The following is a 12,877-nucleotide window of genomic DNA, read 5'->3' as shown; positions in this document are numbered from 1 at the left end:
CTCCAGAGGGGAGGTGAGAGTGACTGCCCTTGACATCAAGGCAGCATTTGACCGGATATGGCATCAAGGAGCCCGAGCAAAACTGGAGTCAATGGGAATCGGGGAAAACTCTCCACTAGTTGGAGTCATATCTAGCACAAAGGAAGATGGCTGTGGTTGTTGGAAGTCAATCATCTGAGCTCCAGGACATCACTGCAGGAGTTCCTCAGGGTAGTGTCCTAGACCCCAACCATCTTCAGATGCTTCATCAATGACCTTCCTTCAATCATAAGGTCAGAAGTGGGGATGTTGGCTGATGATTGGTGCTGAATATTGCACATTCGCGACGACTCAAATACTGAAGCAGTCCAAGTAGAAATGCAGCAAGACCTGGACAATATCCAGGCTTGGGCTGATAAGTGGCAAGTAACATCTGCGCCACACAAATGCCAGGCAATGACCATCTCCAGCAAGAGAAAATCTAACCATCTCCCCTTGACGTTCAATGGCATTACCATCTCTGAATCCCCCACTATCAACATCCTCTGGGCTACCATTGACCAGAAACTGAACTGGAGTAGCCATATAAATACCGTGGCTACAAGAGCAGGTCAGAGGCTAGGAAACCTGAGGCGAGTAACTCACCTCCTGACTCCCCAAAGCCTGTCCACCATCTACAAGGTGCAAATCAGGAGTGTGATGGAATACTCTCCACTTGCTTGGATGGGTGCAGCTCCAACAACACTCAAGAAGCTCGACACCATCCAGCACAAAGCAGCCTGCTTGATTGGCACACCATCCACAAACATTCACTCCCTCCACCACCGACGCACCGTGGCAGCAGTGTGTGCCATCTACAAGATGCACTGCAGCAATGCACCAAGGCTCCTCAGACAGCACCTTCTAAACCTACGACCTCTATCAACTAGAAGGACAAGAGCAGCAGATGCATGGGAACATCACCTGCAAGTTCCCATCCAAGTCTCACACCATCTTGACTTGGAACTATATCTCTGTTCCTTCACTGTCGCTGGGTCAAAATCCTGGACTTCCCTTCCTAACAGCACTGTGGGTGTATCTACCTCACATGGACTTCAGCGGGTCAAGAAGGCAGCTCACCACCACCTTCTCAAGGGCAATTAGGGATGGGCAATAAATGCTGGCATAGCCAGTGACACCCACATCCCATGAATGAATTAAAAAAAAAATTATGTTGGGGTTGTGGATTTCACTGTTTTTGTGTGCGTGTTGGTGTCTCTGGCCAAGGCTTTTTAGTTGTGATGAGGGATTCTGTGGTAGTGTTGCTGGCCTTTGTGGTGTATTCTTCAGTGTTCATCCTGTCTGAGGTGGTGAGTCCCTGAGAACTCTGTACAGGCCTTGTAGCTTACATTGATTACAGCCAAGCCCACTCAGATGGAGCTTAATCCCACTACATTTACCTTCTCCATCTACGACCTGTTGTACGTCAGCAACAAATATGCTTCTCGTGTTCCTTTTGGTCTGTAACTTAAAATCTGATGATCTTAATCCTGAACTTTAAAACATTTTTTTTAAATCATGCTTTGCTTTCTGATACTTTCAAGTTGCACGTCATCAAGTATTAACATCAGGGTGCCTGTCAGGTATAAAGGAAAACAGATTATTTTGACATACTTAACCATCTGAGACCTCTTCAGTTCAGAGATTAGTGGAGCACTGCCCTGGTCGGAGTCAGGAGCACAGCAGGATGCTGAAATGGAGCAACCCTTTTAAGTAGCTGATTTCCTGACCAATAATTCTTCTGGTTTCAACACAGAGCGAGCTTCTGCAGTAGCAACCCACTGTGTCCAAATCAGAAACCAGTAAATTCCCTGTGACAGCTGGGACAACTTGGGATTGTGTCAGACTAACTAAAAAGTTGGAAAGCATATGGGTGCTGTAGTAGTGAGTGAGGAACAAGCCAAGATTCACTACTTGTTCTGCTTAACAGACTGCAGCAACTCCCTATGTGGAGGAGGGAAAATTGGAAGGGAGATCTTATCCAGCAGTTGTTTGCAGTTGCTGGGGGTTGATTACATAGTGCACTGGGAGCAAGTAGACTACTATCTTGGCTGTAGTCCAGCTCTTCCAAGTAAGCATGCCAGAATCTATTTGTGCAAAGTTCTATTTTGAGTTTTACTTGTCTTATGGATTTCCAGTCTTAATTTTGAGATGGTATGTGCTGATTTGTTGTACATTTGGATGAATACAAGGAATTTCCTGAAACAACTTTGCAGTACTATTAAATATTTAATTTATAATGTTTTGTACACTTTAAAAAGTAATTTATCTCTTGCTTTCAGGTTCAAGAAAATTCTCCAGGCCACAGGGCTGGATTGGAACCTTTCTTTGATTTTGTTGTTTCCATTGGAAATGCTAGATTGGTAAGCAGTTTATTTTCTCATGGAGTGAGCTACAATTTTGCTACTGAACTTGTATGAAATAGAAAAGTAATGTTTATTTTTTTTATCCCAATGCACTTTGTTGAGAAGTATTGAAGAATCATCTATGGTAAAATATATTAATTGGGTTAAATACTAGTTGAATGGTGAGTTCTAAATGTAAAATAAATGCTGTTTTTGCTCCGGTTTCTCTCCTGCAGTGTTCAGAAATGGATTTTCTGAGAATGTTTCAGTTTATAGCTTGTGTGTCTATGCAAGAAATTCTTTTTATTGTAAATCTAGCTTCCAATTTTAATGAGATTTCAATATCAGATCTAAGAATTTAGTAACTCCATCTCACAATTAAAGCATTAGTTATTCAGATATATAATAAAGTTCTTGTTTTTGCAGGTGTTTATTGTTTTGAAATTGTAATGGAAAATGTTTGAACAAAAGTGGTGATTTTTAATGCATAGCTTTGTGCATTGGTATATGAATGCTAAAATTGTGTGAATGCAAATGCCTTGCATCCCATATAGTCTTGACTGGTATTCTAAAGTGTCTCTTTTTTTTTTTCTAGAACATAACTTTCAGATGGGTTAGTAGAGTACAGTTGGCTTTGGGTTTGTAACCTGAAAGCAGGTGAAACACAGTCTGCATTAACTTCATTGAGCACCTTGCAGAGACTATGTGGCAGTTGTCTTATAAGATGATGCAGAATCAAGCAACACCAGGCCTCTACTGTTCTAGTCAGGAGAAATGTTTAATCAGGTGTGATTACATCTGGAATTAACCCTAATTTGGTTTTGGGCAAATCATGTGATTTTAGCTAATGTGAAAATCCACACTTTGATCCCAGAGATGGTTAGTGCCATATGAGAATTCCTATTCTGCATCTTCTGAAGTAGCTGGTTCCTGAGTAGAATCACAGAATTGCACTAGCATCTATTTGTTTTATCCCCAAGATAAAATATTGGGCTCTGTTCTCCCATGTTGCATTTCCTATCATCAAATTTGATCAATTCTTCAGTTCCAGCACCAGTATGTAAATTGGTCTCTGTGGCCTTTTACAGTATGCATGTTAAAAATAATTTTTACTTGCACAACTCATTTTCTATTTTGGAATTTGAGACATGTAATTGACACTGGCCAACACATTGTGAAACAATCACAAAGTTGTCCTCTTTGTCTTAGTTACTGGACAGTATGCTACAGGTCTATTTACAGGTTCAATGCAGGTCTTTCCAAAGCATGACCACTTTCGCCAGTCCAATCATCTTCATTCTGAGGAAGCAATGAAGGAAACTCCAAAAAAACACAGCTGGCAGAAATGCAACAGTAGAAAGACAAAGGGAGTTGAAGCATTAGTTCAGTATAAATGTTTGGCACAGCAAGACCTATTGTTCAATAATTGTCATGACTATATTTGTGGTGGTAGGAGCTGCAAGAAAGTATTAGTGAGGCAGCTACCACCTTGAAGCAATTTTTCCTGGTTGCAAGGAAGGTTGATGTTACTTTGCCTGTATACTGATCTTAGTACTTTGGAGTTCCGTCAGGACCTTCGCTGCAAGTTTCGCTCAACTCTGCATAAAGGACTGTCGCATTGGGAATGTAGGATGTACGAGAGATTAGATTGGAATGTCCTAGAGTTAAGCTTCACGGAAAACAAGTCTTCCTCATATGTTGATGCCCACTTAAAATGGGTCTACAGACCAAGAAACTCTATCTTAAGCCTTTCTAACCGTCAGTGTATTTCCCCCTTTACTCCAAAGACTGTCATGGAAACATGACTACTGGTTGAACGCCCGCAGCCCATGTCCTCTCGGAAAACATCTCTCTCAATTAAGATCATTGCCACCTTGAATTTCTTTGTATCTGGATTATTCCAGGTGTCAGCAGCAGCTGATCTTTTTCCCTGTCGGTCAGGCAGCTGGTCACTGATGCTCTAATAGGAAGGGCTGCACAATTCATATCCTTCCAAATGGAAGCTTGGGAGCAAAAAATTGAGAGACCTATTTAGTTCTACAGACTGGCAGGTTTTCACAGGTGCAAGAAGCAATTGATGTATTTACCATAATTTTATAAATAGAGATGCTGTTCATTCTGTTAAGGTCCAGCTAATGTGCAATATCAATTAGCTTCTCTTATTTTTTCAAGAAAAGGGGGTGGTGGGTTGCCAGATGGTTAACTGATAACCTGGGCTATTTTCTGATCTACTTTATTGAGGTGAGGTTTGGGAGAAATGAACAAAGGTCAATTTTGGAAGCACTTCAGTAGTGTTAGAATTCATTGTGTAAATTTAAAATATATTTCCTATGTTTTGCCTTCAGAATCAGGACAATGATACCCTGAAAGACCTTTTGAAGACCAATGTGGAGAAACCAATTAAAATGGTCGTCTATAGTAGCAAGACACTCAAATTGAGAGAAACTACAGTCACTCCCAGCAACATGTGGGGTGGCCAAGGCTTGCTGGGTGTCAGCATTCGTTTCTGCAGTTTTGAGGGAGCTAATGAAAATGTGTGGCATGTGTTGGTAAGTAAATTGTACTATGGAGGTTGGGTTGTGGGGGGTGGGGGGGGGTGCGGGGTGGGTGTGGCATTGGTTAAGGGGTAATTGGTTTTTGGTTGATGGCCAGTATTAAAACTATGCAGTGGTAAATATTTAGTATTGCATTTTCTATCTGGGTGGCAAAGAAAACTTATCAAAGTTACTTTTGTTTTAAAATCAGTTTTAAAGTTTTTGACCTAAATTATTTAAATAGCTTTTTTTATTCAAAAAGCAAATTTAAATATGGTTCCCTCAATTATCTTTGGCAACAATTTTAAAGTTTTTTGCAGGTGGATGGAGAGAGCAGCCGTCGAAAAATTTAACAGCTTAATTATCACATATGGAAGTAATCATGAGCAATTGCTTGTATTGTGATTCATAACAAATACATAACAGTTTAAACTTATTGGAACAATTTCAAGTTAAATGTTTTTTTATTTGCTCATGGGATGTGGGTGTGGCTGGCAAGGCCAGCATTTATTGCCCAACCCTAATTGCTCTTGAGAATGTAGTGGTGAACTACCTTATGGAACTGCTGGAGTCTGTGTGTACATAATTCCACAGTGCTGTTAATCAGTGCGTTCCAGCATTTTGACCCAGTGATGATCAGTGATTATATTTCCAAGTCAGGATGGAGTGTGACTTGGAGGGGAACTTGCTAGTGGTGATCCCATGCGTCTGCTGCACTTGTTCTTCTAAGCGGTAGAGGTCATGGGTTTTGGAGGTGCTGTGAAGAAGCTTTAGCAAGTTACTGCAGTGCAACTTGTAGATGGTGTACGCTACTGCTGCAGTTCACTACCAACAGAGGGAATGAACGCTTAAGGTGGTGGATGGGGTGCCAATCAAACAGGCTGCTTTGTCCTGGATGGTGTTATGCTTCTTCAGTGTTGTGCACTCATCCAGGCAAGTGGAGCATATTATTTCACACTCCTGACTTATGCCTTGTAGATGGTGGAACGGCTTTGGGGAATCAGGAGTTAAGTCATTTGCCACAGAATACCCAACCTCTGACCTCTTGTAGCCACGGTATTTAGGTGACTGGTTTAGTTAAGTTTCTGATCAAGTGTGACCCCCAGGATATTGATGGGATATTTTGCAATGCTGGTGCCGGGGTCAAGGATGTCATTGAGGCGGGAGGGTGAACAGCCAGCAGTTGTGGAGCATATCGGTACCATCCACATAGGTAAAAAGAGGAATGAGGTCCTGCAATCAGATTTTAGGGGGCTAGGAATCACTTGCAGTGGCTTCTCTTCCTGCTCCCAGATCATTACCTCTGGTGTCCCCCAAGGATCTATCCTTGGCCCCCTCCTGTTATGTGTCTACATGCTGCCCCTTGGTGACATCGTCCGAAAGTACGGCGTTCGTTTTCACGTGTATGCTGATGACACACAGCTCTATCTCATCAACATTTCTCTCCATTCCTCCATTGTTGCTAAATTATCAGACTGCTTATCCAACATCCAGTAGTGGATGAGCAGAAATTTCCTCCAGTTAAATATTGGGAAGACTGAAGCTGTTGTTTTTTGATCCCCACTCCAACTCCATTCCCAAGCTACCAACTCCATTCCTCTCCCTGGCCTCAGCCTGAGGTTAAGCCGGTCTGTTCGCAACCTTGGTGTCACATTTGACCCTGAGATGAGCTTCCAACCTCATTCGTGCCACCACGAAGACTGCCTATTTCCACCTCTAACTTAGCCCCCCTCTCAGCTCATCTGCTGCTGAAACCCTCATTCATGCTTTTGTTACCTTTCGACGACTATTGCAGTGTAATCCTGGCTGGTCTCCAACGTTCCAAACTCCGTAAACTTGAGGTTATCCAAAACTCTGCTGCCCATATCTTGTACCAAATCCTGCTCATTGACCTACATTGGCTCCCAGTCAAGCAACATCTTGATTTTAAAATGCTTATCCTTGTTTTCAAATCCCTCCATGGCCTTGTTCCTCCACATCTCTAATCTCCTCCAGTCCCACAACCCTCAGATATATGTGCTCCTCTAATTCTGGCCTTCTGTGCATCCCTGATTTTAATCGGTCCGCCATTGGTGGCGTGCCTTCAGTTGCCTAGGCCCAAGCTCTGGAACAATTTCTGGCTCACTGGGAACAACTCCAGCGACCTTGCCTCACCGACTTCTTGTCTGGGGTTCCAGCGCTGGGCCTGGGTGCGAGGCCTCTGCAGTACCAGCAGTAGCCACTGCTCCAAGTGACCTCTGGCTGGCAGCTCATGGAGTCGGAACCCCATCTTTAAAGGGACGGGGATCCCAGCTCGTGTATCTTTAATTGAAAAATACCAGATGATCGCTTGGGGGGGCGGTGGGGGGTGGTTGCTGTGCATATCTCAGAATCACTGAATTGCTTCAGCACAGAAAGAGGCCATTTGGTCCATCGTGTCTGCACCGGCTCTTCGAAAGAGCAGTTTACTTAATGCCATTCCCTTGCTTTCTCCCCGTAACCCTGCACATTCTTCCTTTTCATATAAGTCCAATTCCCTTTTGAATGCTTCTATTGAACCTGACTCCATCGTGCACTCAGGCAGTGCATTTCAGACCTTAACCACGCGTTGTAGACAATACCAAGCAATGTAACTGCACCTTTTTTGTTCCTTAGCTCTAACCAAACTGATTCTGTCCTGGACACCTCTGGGACATCCTTTTTCTCAAGCACTGCAATGTTCTCCTTGATCAATACTGCCACCCCTCCCCCTTTTTGCCCTTTCCTATCTTTCCTGAACGCCTTATATCCAGCAATATTCAATACCCAGTCTTGCCCTTCTTTGAGCCAGGTGTCTGTTATAGCCACAACATCATATTTCCACATGTCAGTCTGCACCTGTAACTCACCAATTTTATTAGCAATACATTGTGCATTCACATACATGCACAATAACCCTTATTTAGCCTTTTACTTGCTTCCTTACTCTGACCCCACCTAATAACTTACTATTCCCTACACTAGTGCTATCTGTGTCTCCCAGTATTCTGTGCACCATGGTATTCCTCTCTGATATTTCCTCTTGTTTCCCACACCCCTGCCAATGCAGATGCGGGGCACCCCCAGCCTTTTCGGCTCGGAACTCCACCTCTACACAAAATCCAGCCCAGTATCTCCTTTTATGGCTTGGTGTCATACTTAGTTTTATGATGCTCCTGTAAAGCGCCTTGGGACGTTTTATTGCATTGTAAATATAAATAGCGCTATATAAACATGTGGTTATTATTGCTGGATCTGGTTCTAGGGAATGAGGTGAACAAATGGATGGAATGTCAGTGTGGGAACATTTAGGGGACAGTGATCATAGCTAACCTAAACCTTAAGATACTATGAAAAAGGATAAGGAACAATCTAGAGTTAAAAAAATAAATAAATAAATAATTGAGGGAGGACCAATTTCAATGGGGTGGCAACTAATCTGGCCCAGGTAAATTGGCATCAAAGCTTTGCAGGGAAAACTGTATTTGGACAATGGGCTGCCATTAAAGAAGAGATGGGTGAACGGTAGGGCAAACAAAGCCAGAGCTCCCTAGATGATGAAGGAGCTAGAGAGCAAAATGAAGCAAAAGAAAGATGCATATAACAGATTGATCATAAAAGTGAGAACCAGGCTGAATATAGAAAGTTCAGAGGGGAAATTAAAAAAAAAAAGAAATCCGAGCAATCGAGAGAGGATGAAAAGGGACTGGCAGTGACCATAAAAGGTAATCTAAAGGTCTTCTGTAGGAATATAACAGTAAAAGGAGGGGTAAGGCCGATTAAAGACCAACAAGTGGATTTACACATGGAGGCAGAGGCATGGCTATGGTACTAAATGAGTACTTTGCATCTGTCTTACCAAGGAAGATGATGCTGCCAAAGTCGTTGTGAAAGAGGAGTAGTTGAGACATTGGAACAGCTAAAAATTGATAGTCGATATTAGAAAGCCTGGCTGTACTTAAAGTTAATAAGTGACGGAGACTGGATTAGATGTATGCAAGGATACTGAGTGAAGTAAAGGTGGAAACTGTGGACGCACTGGCCATAATCTTCCAAACGTCATTAGATACAGGGTGGTGTCAGAGGACTGGAGAATTGCAAATGCTACGCCCTTGTTCAAAGATGTAAGGATAAGCCCAGCAACTATAGGCCAGTCAGTTTAACCCCGGTGATGGGAAAGTTTTTAGAAATGATGATCTGTGACAAAATTAACAGTCGCTTGGACATACGTGGATTAATTAAAGAAAGCCAGCATAGATTTGTTAAGGGCAAATTGCGTTTAACTAATTTGATTTAGTTTTTTGATGAGGGTAACACAGTTGATGTGGTCTGCATGGACTTTCAAAAGGCATTTGATAAGAGTGCCGCATAATGGGCTTGTCCGCAAAGTTGAAGCCCATGGAAATAAGGGGACTGTGGCCGCATGGACACAAAGTTGGCTGACTGACAGGAAACCGAGAGTAATGGTGAATGGTTTATTGAAGTGGAGAACCGTTTATAGTCGGGTTCCCCAAGGGCCAGTATTAGGAATTTTCTTGATCTGTATTAATGACCTAGACTTGGGTGTGCAGGACATGATCTTAAAATTTGCAGATGACACACAAAAAACTTGAAAGTGTTGTGAAATAATCTCCCTGCTCAGCATAGTGGGGAAAGTCTTCTCGAGTCATTTTAAACAGACTCTAGAAGCTGGCTGAGAGTGTCTACTCTGAGGCACAGTGTGGCTTTTGAGCAGAGAGATCCACCATTGACATGCTGTTCTCCCGTCGCCAGCTACAGGAGAAATGCAGTGAACAACAGATGCCCCTCGACATTGTTATCATAGATCTCACCAAAGCCTTTGATCTCGTCAGCAGACGTGGTCTCTTCAGACTACTAGCAAAGATCGAATGTCCACCAAAGCTACTAAGTATCATCACCTCATATCATGACAATATGAAAGGCACAATTCAGCATAGCGGCGCCTCATCAGACACCTTTCCTATCCTGAGTGGCGTGAAACAGGGCTGTGTTCTCGCACCTACACTGTTCGGGATCATCTTGTCCCTGCTGCTCTCACATGCGTTCAAGTCTTCAGAAGAAGAAATTTTCCTCCACACAAGATCAGATAGGTTGTTCAACCTTGCTCGTCTTCGAGCGAAGACCAAAGTACGGAAAGTTCTCATCAGGGAACTCTTCTTTGCTGACGATGCTGCATTAACATTCCAAACAGAAGATTATCTGCAGAAACTCATAGACAGGATTACGGCTGCCTGCAACAAATTTGGCCTAACCAACAGCCTCAAGAAAACTAACATCATGGGACAGGATGTCAGAAAAGCTCCATCCATCAATATCAGTGACCACGCTCTGGAAGTGGTACAAAAGTTCACCTACCTAGGCTCAACTATCACCAGTAATCTGTCCCTCGACGCAGCAATCAACAAGCGCATGGAAAAGGCGTCCGCTGCTGTGTCCAGACTGGCCAAGAGGGTGTACGAAAATGGCGCACTGACACGGAACACAAAAGTCCGAGTGTTTCAAGCTTGTGTCCTCACTCAGTACCTTGCTCTACGGCAGCGAGGCCTGGACAATGTATGTCAGCCAAGAGCGACGTTTCAACTCATTCCATCTTCGTTGCCTCCGTAGAATCCTTGGCATCAGGTGGCAGGACCGTATCTCCAACGCATAAGTCCTCGAGGCGGCCAGCATATACACCCTACTAAACCAGCGGAGCTTGAGATGGCTTGGCCAAGTGAACTGCATGGAAGGTGGCAGGATCCCCAAGGACGCATTGTATAGCGAGTTCGTCACTGGTATCAGACCCACCGGCCGTCCATGTCTCCACTTTAAAGACGTCTGCAAACGCGACATGATGTCCTGTGACATTGACCACAAGTCATGGGAGTCAGTTGCCAGTGATTGCCAGAGCTGGTGGACAGCCATAAAGACGGGGCTAAAGAGTGGTGAGTCGAAGAGACTTAGCAGTTGGCAGGAAAAAAAGACAGAAGTGCAAGGAGAGAGTCAACTGTGTAATAGCCCCGACGACCAATTTTATCTGAAACACCTGTAGAAAAGTCTGTCACTCTAGAATTGGCCTTTCTAGCCACTCCAGGCGCTGCTCCACAAACCACTGACTACCTCTAGATGCTTACCCATTCTCTCTCAAGACAAGGAGGCCAAAGAAGGAGACAGGTGTGCAGGACACAATCTTAAAATTTGCAGATGACACAAAAAACTTGGAAGTATTGTGAAATAAAAACAAAGTGCTGGAAATACTCAACAGGTCTGGCAGCATCTGTGGAGAGAGAAGCATAGTTAATATTTCAGGTCTGTATAACAGATGCTGTCTCCACAGTGTTCCGAAGAAGGGTCACTGACCCAAAACGTTAACTCTGCTTCTCTTTCCACAGATGCTGCCAGACCTGCTGAGTGGTTCCAGCATTTCTTGTTTTTATTTCTGTCTCCACAGATGCTGCCAGATGAGTATTTCCAGCACCTTGTTCTGTGGCATTTGTCATTTAATCTGAAATAAAAACAAAGGCAAAGTGAGTGCTAATAGTTGTATTAAAAGTCAAAGTACTAGTCCAGAGAGTGTTAATGGCAGAATAATTAATGTCCAAAAGCAAAAACTTGAGAAACAAGTTTACGACAGGCACATGGTTAAAAATACAATTTAAAAAAAGGCAGTGATGCTCTGAAATTATTGAACTCCGTGTTGAATCCTGAAGGCTCTACAGTGTTTAATTGGAAGATGAGGTGCTATTCCTCGAGCTTGCGTTGAGGTTCACTGGAACATTGCAGCAGGCCAAGGACAGAAATGTTGGCATGGGAGCAGGGTGGTGAATTAAAATGGCAAGCAACCGGAAGCTCAGGGTCATGCTTACAGACTGGGCGGAGATGTTCTGCAAATCGGTCACCCAATCTGCATTTGGCCTCCCCAGTGTAGAGGAGACCGCATTGTGAGCAGCCAGTAGTGTACTAAATTGAAAGAAGTTCAAGTAAATCGCTGCTTCACCTGGAAGGAGTGTTTTGGGAGTTGGATGGTGAGGAGAGAGGAGGTAATAATAAAAGGGCAGGTATTACACCTCCTACAATTGCATGAGAAGGGGACAAGGTGTCAGGCATGATGGAGTGGACCAGGGTGTCGCAGAGGGCAGGATTCACAGTATTTTGCTTTTATTTTAGAAGTATTGTGAACTGTGAGGAGGATCATGATAGACTTCAGGAGGACATAGATCGGCTTGTGGAATGGGCAGGGACTGATGCAGATGAAACTTAATGCAAAGAAGTGTGAAGTGATACATTTTGGGAGGGCGAGGAAAGGCAATATAAAATAATGGATACAACTCTAAATGGGGTGCAGGAACAGAGGGACCTGGGGATATATGTGCACAAATCGTTTAAGGTGGCAGGGCAGGTTGAGAAAGCAGTTGATAAAGCATATGGGATCCTGGGCTTTATAAGTTGAGGCCCAGAGTACAAAAGCAAGGAAATTATGGTGCACCTTTAGAAAACACTGGTTCGGCCTCAGCTGAAGTATTTTGTCCAATTCTGAGCACCACACTTGAAGAACATGAAGACATTGGAGATGGTGCAGAAAAGATTTACGAGAATGGTTCCAGGGTTGAAACCCTTCAGTTATGTGGATAGATCAGAGAAGCTGGGGTTGTTCTCCTTGGAGAGGAGATTTAAGAACTGTTCAAAATAATAAGGCGTCTGGCGGGAGAAACTGTTCCCATTGCTGGAAGGGTCAAGAACCGGAGGACGCCATTTTAAAATGATTGTCAAAATAGTGATAGTGATCACAATTCGGTTAGGTTTACCTTGGCGATGGGCAAGGACAGGTATATACCGCGGGGCAAGAATTATAGCTGGGGGAAAGGAAATTATGATGCGATTAGGCAAGATTTAGGATGGGGAAGGAAACTGCAGGGGATGGGCACAATCGAAATGTGGAGCTTATTCAAGGAGCAGCTACTGCGTGTCCTTGATAAGTATGTA

The 12,877-nt window shown here is 43.5% G+C and overlaps 1 protein-coding gene across 3 annotated transcripts in view; it reads left to right on the top strand.

The window, feature by feature from the left end:
* Positions 1 to 12,877, top strand: part of gorasp2 (golgi reassembly stacking protein 2) — a 55,726-nt gene that overhangs the window by 13,132 nt on the left and 29,717 nt on the right. For all 3 annotated transcript variants that reach the window (XM_068035361.1, XM_068035358.1, XM_068035360.1), the window contains 2 exons: positions 2,301 to 2,381; positions 4,709 to 4,912. In XM_068035361.1, coding sequence (XP_067891462.1) covers positions 2,301 to 2,381; positions 4,709 to 4,912 — 285 coding nt within the window. The remainder of the gene's footprint in view (positions 1 to 2,300; positions 2,382 to 4,708; positions 4,913 to 12,877) is intronic.

Source organism: Heterodontus francisci, chromosome 7 (genome assembly GCF_036365525.1).
Source record: "Heterodontus francisci isolate sHetFra1 chromosome 7, sHetFra1.hap1, whole genome shotgun sequence".
Classification (NCBI taxonomy): domain Eukaryota; kingdom Metazoa; phylum Chordata; class Chondrichthyes; order Heterodontiformes; family Heterodontidae; genus Heterodontus; species Heterodontus francisci.
The sequence above is the reverse complement of the archived record's forward strand: the minus strand, read 5'-3'. Positions and strand labels throughout refer to the sequence as shown.